Here is a 12,015-nt window from a genome sequence, read left to right as displayed (position 1 = left end):
TTCTTTGGGCTTGCATCATGGTTATAGTGCATCTGACCAAGCCTTGAGCTGACATGAATGCTGTTTTCAGCAAGGGCTGGATATGTGCCAGATCAGTGCAAGTGTAATGCTATGGAATAGTAATACTTTGTCTTCTGAGTGAGTGGTACTGCTAGGTATGGAGAACAGCCTTCACTGTATATATGGTGTTTCAGTTGTTTGGCTGTTTAAAAATCAAGTTCTTCTTGCAAGTTAATGTCACTTATGTAAAATTGCTGTGCCACTTATGGAGACCTGGCAGGGAGAAACAAATACTCAGTCGTCTTCGTAGATTGTAGGATTTTGCAGATATGTTATTCTACTTGTCTGTCAGTGGTATGGGCCTGGCATCAGTTCAGCACTTGGCTGTGTACTGTACTGTGCAGAGACTCTTGTCTTGCCAGATACCTCACTGGAGAAGTTAGTGGATGCCCAGCCCTTACACTTAATTAGGTTTTTGCTTGAATTTCCTGTTCCTGGAAACTAAGAAGATATTTGAGTTTCACAGGCATACTTGAAGTTTTGAATGTGACCCATGCCTTGAGGTGAGAAGGGATTGGTGTTCTCCTGCGGTTTTCAGGCTCTGCGTTGTAAAGCCAAAACATTATCAGCATCATGGATTTGGCATGTCTCCAGTTTAGAGAGACGGGCCCCAAGGCTCATTAAGCATTAAGATTTAGGTTCATGTGAGGACATTTGAAACAGTTTTATATGAATCCAGGCTTTTTAATCTTTAAGTTTTATTGCCGTGTTATAATGAAGAACTATTTAATAGTACAGTTCAGGTGAGGGGTCAAAGGTAACATGAACCGTAATGCTCAGCTGTGTGCATGAGAAGAGGAGGATAGCCATTGAGGGGCATGCTTGAGTACACCCAGAATGGTCTGTCTTTGTATTTATGTTAAAAAAAAAAAAAAAAAAATGCATCTCAGCAGACTAAATAGTAGAGTTTTTTTCAGTGGAGCTTGGTAATTGAAAGGGCAAGAGACCGTGGAACACTGACCCATTCAAACAGAGTGTTGCTCAAGTGCAAAGCAAGGTAATCCTGTGAGAGGTTTCAGCTTTCCAAGAGTGTATGTTTAAGAAATTATATTGGGTACGTACTTTGGGCAATTATCCATGGCCATTGCTACTCAATGTAAAACTATGTGTGAATTGTAAATCTATAGGTGCATGGGACGGTCTTCATGTAAGTTGTGGTGGTGGTAGGTTCTGTATAAATAGCTTGTGAAGGCATTTACACAATCTCCCCTGTTGCCTTTCTTGAGCTCTTTTGCAAGGCTTCTATCTTGTTCACATTTTTAGTCTTTGGCAGAGCAAGACCCATGCTATCGTGTGTTTGGCAAACTTGCTTTCTTAATCCTACACATTTGCATAGTTCTTTATTCACCTTTTACTTATCAGACTGGACTGTGAGCCCTTTATAGGACAAAGTCAGTTCTGTCCTGCTTGTTAAAAAAGCACCTTGTTCATCTGATCCTAAATAAATAATGTCGGGGCATCATTAGCAATCACTCAAGAATGTTTTCCCAAAAATATTTTTGTGACCTCAAGAACATCTCTATATTTTGAAACTTCTTTACCACTTCCTTTGCAACAAAATATTTTGACTTTTCATTGTCTGTTGTTTCAATGTGCTTTGCTCATCTTTAAGGTTTTTCTCTTCTTTTCAATTATTTGGGGGCATTTTGGAGCTGCCACTAGAGCATGAGTTTAAAATATGTGGATACTGAAGCTGTCTGGGCTAATAATTATCAAGTGCTGAAAGGCTGCTTGTTAGAATGTAAATCTGTAAAACTTAATTTAAAAAGAGAAATGTCTCCTTGAAGGTTTACTGTGGATAGAATTTCCTGAACTCTCAAATATGAAATGCCCTTTAACTTTAAGATCAGGTCATTAGTCAGCTTTTCTTTTTAGGAATATGATCTGTTATTTGAGCAAAGAGCTCTGTTGGATACCTGTCCCTCCAGCCTGGATTGATCTGTGAACACACATCACTTCAGCCTTTCTTTTTTTCTGTTTCTGAAGCTTATTCTCTGAAACTGTTTCTCCTCCATTTCATCTTAGAAACAAGGTCTTTTTGGAGGCTGCATTTTGGCAGCCATCCTCTGAATATTTTCTTAACTGACGCTTTCTTGCAAGAATTTCATGGGCAGTTGTCTTGGTGCTTTTCATTAGATCTTTTATCAGCTGTTGCCTGAAACGCCTTCTTTTCCTGGCAGAAGTTTTTCAAATTCTTAACTGGTGATAAACAACCCCAGGAAGGTCTAATAGGTTAGTCACACAGTGGCTAGTACTGATTTCAGCTTGTCTGTCCTGCTGTGGAGATACCTTATCTCCTGGAATGCCAAGCCTTGGGGACAGCACCAAATAGAGGAATTGATTCTTCCCATACCTATCAGAGCTGGTTTTTATCGGGGGGAAGGAAATGACCTAGCTTCTCCCTATAAGAGTGGGGATGGAGCAGCTTTCCACTTCCATTGTGCCCTGTCGTTTCCATAAGGTAAGGCAGCTCTAAGGTTTTGGCTTCTATGCACTGTCTTACTGTGCTTCATCTAACAGCTAACTATGGAAGAGTCCGAGCCAGCACCTGGCGCAAGGGAAGGGGAGGCTGGGTGTGTGGATGTTGGACTGAAAGTGGCAGGACTTTGAGAAGTGCAGAACAGAGGATTGTCCTGACTCAAGACAGGTGCATAAATGCCAGGGGTGGTGGGCAGAAATCCCAGCTGAGAGCCTGAAGGGTCTGGAGAATAGGTCAGGTGTGTGTATAGAGGCTCAGGTTTTGTGGATGGAGCCTGGAGAGGTTTGGTTTTATCCTGGTTTGGGTTATTGTCTTTTGGGTGTTTGGTGGTATTGTTGGGGTTTTTTTTGCCTTCATCATACTTTGTTTGAATTCTTTTAAGAACTATTTTATCTGTATTTCTTTTTGTCATGTCTTTGCTCCTTTTACTGTTAAAAAGCTCCTTGAGATTTCATTATCAGATCTTCTGGTCATGTCAGAGAAACACTGGTCATACCAGGTACCAGAAAGCCTCAGTGGGAGAAGTATTACAGTCTTTATATTTCTGTTCTTTTTTCCTCCCTGTGTCATTTAACTTCTTGCATAAGTAGCTGTTAATAGTCCAGAGTGATTTCTCTGAGAAACAAGTTGGCTGAAAGCTAAAGTGTTAAAAAGTCCTCCCTAAACTTGTTTTGCCAGTCATCTCCAAAATGTCGCTGGTCAGCAAACCCCAGCTACCAAAAAGGTCAAGCTTTGGGAATGTACCTACATTCTCATTTTGAAAACAGTACTGAAGGACATTGTTTTATGCTTTGTTTCAACCGCTATTCCCTCACTGTGTGGTGTCAGACCTTAAATTACCAGTATCTTACTGGAGGGAAGGTAGAAGGAGAAAATAGTAGAAGATTTAAAATCATCCTGTTTTGTTATCTCAAACAATGTTGTCCCATTGATATCTGTTCTCCTAGATGCAAGAGTATGGAAAATAATAGTACCAATACATTAAAAACAGAACAAAAAACCTCACAAAAACAACACTTCTATTCCAACTTCAACACTTCCACTCTGCCCATTTATATAGTAGCTCACCAACCTTGGCATAGCAGAATGTGGTACACAGTGATATAAAGGTTTTGCTTTGTTCTTTAGAAGATGCACATCCGCTTGAGGATTTTCTGTGTTTGAAGAACACAACTGTATAAAAACCTGAGCTAAATTTGTGCCTAGGAAAACCTGGGCTTGCAACTGGTGGTAGTTCGGGGCAAGACTAGGGTCTGACATTTACGTTAGGAGCGAGCAGTGTCTGCCCTGGATGCCTTTGCGAGGATGGATATACTTGAGCCCTGATGATTTTTACTGCACAAGAAAAAGGACTGCTTCCTTGGAGGAAAGAGTTAATATCAGACAGGGTCAGCAGGAGCTGGGAGGTACTCAGAGAAAGATCATTCAAAGTCTCAGTACAACTTGGGACCTGTTAGGCTCCAACCCTTTGTCTGAACCTGCCAGTAGGGACCTTAGTGCCTTCCTTAGACTGATCAATATAGCTAAACTGGCCAGACAGATCAGATGTTTGAGGCAGAGGAACCTAATGTGCCATCAGCTAAGTGTGTTTTTTGAGCAAGTGCCTTCAAGTGTCCTCCTGCTGCAAGAATGGGTGATGGCAGTAACTTGTCTAACATGATCTGGGGATCGGGCCTCAAATGTATGTTGTAGCAAGGCTTATGTTGATTGCCTGCCCTCCGTGACTTGGTTCGAAGGTGATATGGATAACTTTTGTAATGGAAGTAAAATGTTGTGAAAATAAAGCACTGAACAATGTGTGTGTGTTTCAGCTGATGTAGAAGCTGATGGGTTCTACGTTGCTCCTGTAACACTTGCCCTGCCACTGTGTTTTCCATACCTTTCTCAGGGATTGCTGCGATACAAATACATTTTTAAAGATTTGATTTAATTAAATGTCCTAGAACAATCCATTCAGCAGGATTTCTGATGCTTTTTTAAGTTATCAAATTTGTGATTCCAGAAGAATGTGAAATTGTTTTGTCTTTTTTTTGGGGTGGGAGTAATGTGATGCCATACAAAATTTTCTGAGATAACCATGAGGTTGGACAACAGATGCTGGAATTGTTCCCCTGTCCATAGATGCCTACAGTGCAGGTCTCTAGACTTGCTGTGCAGCTAAGTGCAGAAAAAAAGCTGCTTCTGGTTATGGTCATGTTGATGACTGCCTGATGTCTGACTTTTCTGCTGTCTGCAGTGCAGTAGGCAGGACAGTACTTTGCCATGTACTGGTTGCCAAGGTTTCTGAATGGTAACCGGTGGGGTTTTTTTACAAAATCTTTTTTTTTGAATGGTACAGAAAAATAGCAACAAATGTTATTAACAGGTCAACAGACACTATTATGGTCAGGTATAGGGCTGGGAGAGTGACAGTGCCCAGCACTATAACTGTAGTGAGGCTGGAAAATGGGGCCGGCGTAGTGGGGCTGGAGGAGGGTTTAGGCTGCCAATGTTTTCTCCTCTGTGAACTTGGTCACTGGGGTCATGTCTGAGTGTCTTCACCTCAGAATGAGCCAAGGGTTAGGGTTAAGATTAGGATTAGTATTGGGGGAAGGACAAAGGCTAGAGCTGTAGATGCAGTGGGGCTGCCAGAGGAAGATGTGCGCTGCAAGTTAAGTAAGGGACAGACAAATAAAGTGGATGTCGTTGTGGGAGCCTACTATAGGCCACCCAGCCAGGATGATGACACTGATGAGTTATTCCTTAAGGAACTAAGGGATGCTTCTAAGTCATCTGCCCTTGTCCTTATGGGGGACTTCAACTTGCCAGATGTCAACTAGGAATACCACACAGCTGGTACAAACAGGTCCAGAAGATTCCTAAACCATCTGGATGATAACTTCTTGGTACAGGTACTAAGAGAACCGACCAGGAAAAGTGCCTTCCGTGATTTATTGCTTATTAACAGAGAGGGTCTCGTGGGTGAAGTGGCGATTGGTGGCTGCCTTGGCCACAGTGACCACGAAGCAGTCAAGTTTAAAATCTATGGTAACAGGAGGAAAACTGCCAGCAATACCTTAACTCTAGATATGAGGAGAGCTGACTTCAGGCTGCTCAGGGAACTACTTAGTAAGGTCCCCTGGGAAAAAGCTTTTGCAGGTGCAGGGGGTCCATCACTGCCGGTCACTTTTTGAGTACGACTTCCGAAGAGCACAGGAGCAGGCAATTCCAAAATGTCGGAAGTCAAGCAGGCGAAGCAGAAGGCCAGCTTGGCTGAGTAGGGATCTTCTTGTGGAACTAAGGTGAAAAAAGAAAGTGTATGGCCAGTGGAAGCAAGGTCAGGCAATATGGGAGGACTACAGAGATGCTGTTCGCCATCATAGGGAGCAAATACGCATGGCCAAAGCTCAATTAGAGCTGAAGCTGGCCAGTACTGTGAGGGACAATAAAAAGGGCTTTTTAAAATATGTAAATAGCAAAAGGCAGGCCAGAAATAACATTGGCCTGTTACTTGATGAGCATGGTCACTTCACAAACAGGGACATAGACAAAGCAGAGACGTTTAATGCTTTCTTCGCCTCAGTCTTCAACACCGATGATGGTCTCTAGCTGGGCTAGAGAACCATGACTGTGAGAATGATAAACTCCCAACCAACCCCAAACTTGTGCAGGATTTGCTGCTCCAGTTGCATCCCTATAAGTCAATGGGGCCCGATGGGATTCATCCAAGGGTACTTAAAGAGCTGGCTGATGTCATAGCGAGACCTCTCAATGATTTTTCAATGCTCTTAGGAATCTGGAGAGGTCCCAGTTGAGTGGAAGCTGGCAAACGTTGTCCCAATCTTCAAGAAGGGCAACAGGGATGACCCTGGTAACTACAGGCTTGTCAGTCTCACCTCCACCTGGCAAAATTATGGAGAAGATTATTCTGGGAGTTATTGAAAAACACCTGAAAGACAACACAGTTATTGGTCCCAGGCAGCAGGGATTCATGAGGGGAAAGTCCTGCTTAACAAACTTAATTTCTTTCTATGACAAGGTTACTCACCTAGTTGACCAAGAGAAGCCAGTCGATGTAATCTTTTTGGATTTCAGTAAAGCTTTCGATACTGTCCCTCACAATATCCTCCTGGACAAAACGTCCAGCATACAGCTGGATAAACACATAATGCAATGGATGAGCAATTGGCTGACGAGTTGGGCTCAAAGTGTTATAGTAAATGGGGTTACATCGGGCTGGTGACCAGTCACTCTAGTGGGGTTCTGCAGGGATCCATCTTAGGGCCAGTGCTCTTTAATGTCTTCATAAATGACTTGGATGTGGGACTTGAAGGATTACTATCTCTAAGTTTGCCAATGACACAAAATTGGGAGGAGCTGTTGACACTCAAGGGCAGAGAGATCTAGACAAATTAGAGAGCTGGGCAATCACCAACCGTATGAAGTTTAACAAGGGCAAGTGCTGCATTTTGCACCTGGGACATGGCAACCCTGGATGTACATACAGGCTGGGGAGCGAGAGGCTGGAGAGCAGCCCTGCGGAGAGGGATCTGGGGGTTCTGGTTGACGGCAAGTTGAACATGGGCCCACAGTGTGCCCTGGCAGCCAGGAGGGCCAACCGTGTCCTGGGGTGCATCAAGCACTGTGTTTCCAGCCAGTCGAGGGAGGTGATTGTACTGCTCCACTCCGCGCTGGTGCGGCCTCGTTTTGAGTACTGTGTGCAATTTTGGGCGCCACAGTACAAAAAGGATACAAAGCTACTAGAGAGTGTCCAGAGGAGAGCAACGAAGATGGTGAAGGGTTTAGAGGGGAAGCCGTACGAGGAGTGGCTGAAGTCACTTGGTCTGTTCAGCCTGGAGAAGAGGAAACTGAGGGGAGACCTCATCACAGTCTACAGCTTCCTCACAAGGGGAAGAGGAGGGGCAGGCGCTGATCTCTTCTCCCTGGTGACCACTGATAGGACCTGAGGGGACGGCAGGAAGCTATGCCAGGGGAGGTTTAGGCTGGACATTAGGAAAAGGTTCTTCACCCAGAGGGTAGTGGAGCACTGGAACAGGCTCCCCAGGGAGGCAGTCACGGCGCCAAGCCTGACACCATTCAAGAAGCATTTGGACAACACCCTCAGACATATGGTGTGATTTTTGGGGTTGTCCTATGCAGGGACAGGAGTTGGACTCGATGATACTTGTGGGTCCCTTCCAACTCAGGACATTCTATGATTCTAAGTTTTCTTCCTTGCAAACTCTTAAACCTGAGACATGGCTGGGGACGTGAGGCCCAGGGCAGCCAAGTTCTTCAGTTAGGGTTGGCAGGGCAAGAAAACGTGGGACTGCAGTTGCAGGGGGCTGCCAGGGGAAGGTGTGGGTTAGGAAGTGTTTTCTGCCCTGCAGACTGTTTCCCCTGGGCCGTGGCTGAGGGCCTTGCGCCAGGTCCCCAGTGCAAAATGGTTAGGGTTTTTGTTTGCCCCATATTTTAATAGAAACCTGCTAGAGCTGATGAAACTTTACATATCAAGACAGATGCTCTGTATGAGTCTGAACAGGCACAGAAAATTTAGTGTGTACTGACCTATGTGGGAAAAGGTGTATTGAGTGGCTTTTTCAAGAAGCAGGAACAGATAGTAACTGTGTGACTGAAGGCGACTATTGAGACGCTCTGCATAAACAGTACGGCTTTTCAGCCAGGTTGGTGGTCGAGCAAGCTTAAGCCACTTGATATTTTGGCATCTGGACTGTTGCTCTAGATGAGGCAATAATTCAGAAGCAGCCAGTCTGCTCTGGAAGAAATCTCCCTTTGGCACGTTCTCCAGTGAGCAAGTCCTGGGGGTTTTGCTGCCAGACTGTTTAGAGATGTTTCCAACAGGAGGTAAACATTTTAATAATAGAGACCTTTCTTCCTCAGGCTTTTCCATCTTGCTCCATCCCGTTTCCTCCCTCTTCAGACTCCAAACAGTGATCTAAAATGTTGTTTATTCCCTGCTCCTTTCCTTCCTCTCATTTTATCCTTCTCCCATATTTCACAGGGAAGCCTGTACAAGCCATTTTGAAGTTTTATTTAGAATGGGCTTTGGCATTTGAGGTTTCCAAAGAAAAGCAGCGAAGCTGGTGAAGGGTCTAGAGCACAAGTCTTAGGAGGAGCGGCTGAGGGAGCTGGGGTTGTTTAGTCTGGAGAAGAGGAGGCTGAGGGGGGACCTTATCGCTCTCTACAACTGCCTGAAAGGAGGCTGTAGCAAGGTGGGGGTCGGTCTCTTTTCCCACGTAACAAGCAATAGGACGAGAGGAAACGGCCTCAAGTTGTGCTAGGGGAGGTTTAGATTGGATATTAGGAAAAATTTCTTCACTGAAAGGGTAGTCAGGCACTGGAACAGGCTGCCCAGGGAAGTGGTTGAGTCTCCACCCCTGGAGGTATTTAAAAGACGTGTAGATGTGGTGCTTGAGGACATGGTTTAGTGGTGGACTTGGGAGTGCTAGGTTAACGGTTGAACTTGATGATCTTGAGGGTCTTTTCCAACCTGAACAATACTATCATTAAGACCTCTTTATTTTACTTTCAGTTACTGTCTATGGCTTTTGATCTGCACCTGCAATATTGGTTGTGGTGCCTAATGTATTCATGTTTGAGTAATAAGGCAAATGGGATGCTTTAGCTAATATATCCTTTATTACCTGAGACAGAATAGGCAGATTGAAGATGGAAATCACAACAGAGCTAGAGTATTTAGAAAGAAGTGCTCTGATGAAAAAAAAATAATCTTAAGTTCCCTGTTGCAGCAGCAAATTGGAAAAGAATAGTTTATAGGGTTGCTGCTGTGCAAGTCTGAAAGGCTTGTGCCTTTTTGAGGAAAAAGAAGAAATGCTTGTTTATCATCTGTGAAATAAAATGATGATTATAGGAAGTGAGATGTGTGGTTCTTGCCATTCTGTGCAAAGAAAGGGGGGGGGGGGGCGAAAAGTGAATTGTTTGTATATAAAAGTGTATTCTTTCATCATTTGTTTGTAGGGCATAATAGTTAGTGTTAGATTCTACCTTAAGCAGAAGGCAGGAATAGCACAGCAATCTGTATGAGCTAGGGTTACAGAGTTTTTAACTGCAAGATCAAGAAAATACCCCCAACTCCCAAAAAATGTCATTCACATTGGGTTTGTTGCCACTCCTGATTATGGTGGTGTGGGAGATGTGGTGACCCCAAGTAGGTAATAACACAAGTACAATTTAGGACAGGTCAGACAGAAGCTTTATTAACTGTGATCACAGAGAACAGTTAGAATAGCATCTCCCCCTCTGCTCCCCTGTTCTCTCCAAGTCATTGCAGAGACACAACCTAAATAGTGTTTCAGGGGAAAAAAGAAAGAGGTGAGGAAAAACAGTAATTTCAATGTTAACAAAGCCAGGTATCCCCCCCCTAGGAGGGATGGACTCCTTAATGAGCTTGCCATGGTCCTAAGAAGGAATCAAACAGTAAATAATGCGACAATATGGAGAGATGGCTCTTGGAGGAGCCTATAGGAGTGGCCCGTCCCAAGTTGTCTTAGCTCCGAAGTGGGCAGTTTGGAACAATCACAGACTGTTAGTTTTTAATTGAAAGGAATGTTCTTTTAGTTAGGATAAACTTCTTAGCCAGACCTCTCAAATCTTAAATATTAATATTTTTACCACCACAATAGGCTGCTAGAAGAGTCAGTTCTTGAATGGAGACAGTGTCAGCACAAAGTGAGATTCCTCTCTTGCATAGTGGGTATTCTAATTTTTAGAGAGTTTTATATTATCATAGACATCTTTGTTTCTCTTCAAAGATATTGAATTTAAAGTGAGTGTCTTGATCTGATGATTTTCTTCCCAATGGATGGGACTAGTTGAATTTTATTCCTTTGGATAAAAGGCATAAGGGTTTTCTCTTGGGGGAAGGGTGGTAAAGAAACAGCGTTTGTTGCAACAGGATTTTATAATTAAAATTCCCCACTTTTAGAGGCTGGGTCATTTTTTGGAATATTCTAACAATGAGCCATATCGGCACTTCTCATAGCGTGTTCATGGGTGGTGGGGAACTTTGTTTGGGGGAGCTGCTAATCTTTGGACACTGAACAGTGTTCAACTGTGGTATCACTGGCCTAATGACGTTTTCATTAGGTGGGTTTTTTTGGACTCCCTTTTTGTTTGTCTTCTCACATTTACATTTTATGGGGACCTCTGTTCTCTACAACATATGGAAGGATGGCATTTAATTTCAAGTACAGATGCAGAAAAATAGACAGGCCACCCATAAAGTGTACGCCCTTTCTCACTTTCCTGCAGTGCAGAAACTGCTGGACCGTTCTTCCCAAGCTATGATGATACCCGGATGCCTTCTAGGTTTCTGCTCTCGGGCCCTTCTAGGCATGACTTGCCTCTAGGCAATGGAGGCAGACTGATGTGACAGAATTCACCCACAGCCCATGAAGACTGATGTGATCTAGATACACTTAGGGTATGAAAGAAATATTGTTGTGGTACTCTGCTGTGGATATTTTCCCTCTAGTTTTTCTTAAGTTCAGTGATGGGTCTTTGGGTACACACATGTGTTCTCAGGAGGGGAGAAAGGGGAACATCTTCCTTTCCAGCCATGCTGAAATCCTTATGTGCTGGGGACAAGTGTTGGATAATTTGGATTTTGTGACTTACCACTCATAAATACTCCTTTCTCGTAACAGGTTGCTGAATGCAATAAAGCCGGGATTGGTAAAAAAGATCAATAGACTACCGACCCCCATTGCAGGTTTGGTGAGTATGTCAAATGGAGAAAAAAAATCTCTCAGTGCTGCTTTTTGCACCTTGATTTTATGACTGTGTGATTTAGATAGCAATTATTTTTGTAATTTGAACTCTTCTAACCTGCTAAACTTAGACAGTCCCGCTGAAATCTGAACTCTCGGTGTAGTCACCTTAAGACCTTCCAGTCTTTTTTTCGGAAGTGGGCAGTGCTCAAGAGGCAGAGTATATTTTTAGAGGAAGAATATCTTCTTGGTTATGTGTCATCTTCCAGTTGTGGTGCTAGCTTTAGAAAGACTGGAATGTATGTGTTAGAAGCCATCACCACAAAAAGATAGCTTTTTGGAAAGAAAGAAAAATGTGCTTGTATATTTTGTCTCATTTTCTCTTTCCCCAAAATACCACAGTCTGCAGATAACATTCATTGCAGGACTATCTAGGGAACTGTTTCATGTTGACTTTAAGGGCAGAGTAAAAGTTGGCCACAATCTGTTATAAGCGAGGAAGACCACAGAGGGTGTGCTGACAGCCCGTGGGCTCTCAGGAGCGCCGGGTGCTCAGGAGGTCACCTCAAGGGTGGCACAGTCCTGTGCCTGCTGTTGGGGAAGAAGGTGGGGGGGTATGAACGGGTGTTGGGTCTAACAGGATTAGCCTCATAGAAATTGTATTGATTTTTACCTTGAGATGTGGCTGGGAATAAAAGGGCCCCTGAGCATGTGGAAGGTGGCCATCCTCAATTTAGACTAATGATA

At 43.7% G+C, this 12,015-nt stretch overlaps 1 protein-coding gene across 1 annotated transcript in view; it reads left to right on the top strand.

Moving 5' to 3' along the window:
- Positions 1–12,015, top strand: part of LIMCH1 (LIM and calponin homology domains 1) — a gene marked incomplete at its 5' end in the record, with an annotated part of 185,854 nt that overhangs the window by 71,242 nt on the left and 102,597 nt on the right. Inside the window, one exon of the mRNA XM_082316561.1 lies at positions 11,206–11,275. Within this exon, the coding sequence (XP_082172687.1) occupies positions 11,206–11,275 (70 nt within the window). The remainder of the gene's footprint in view (positions 1–11,205; positions 11,276–12,015) is intronic.

Source organism: Platalea leucorodia, assembly GCF_965183815.1.
Source record: "Platalea leucorodia genome assembly, chromosome: 6".
Classification (NCBI taxonomy): domain Eukaryota; kingdom Metazoa; phylum Chordata; class Aves; order Pelecaniformes; family Threskiornithidae; genus Platalea; species Platalea leucorodia.
This window is presented reverse-complemented; position numbering and strand designations above follow the sequence as displayed.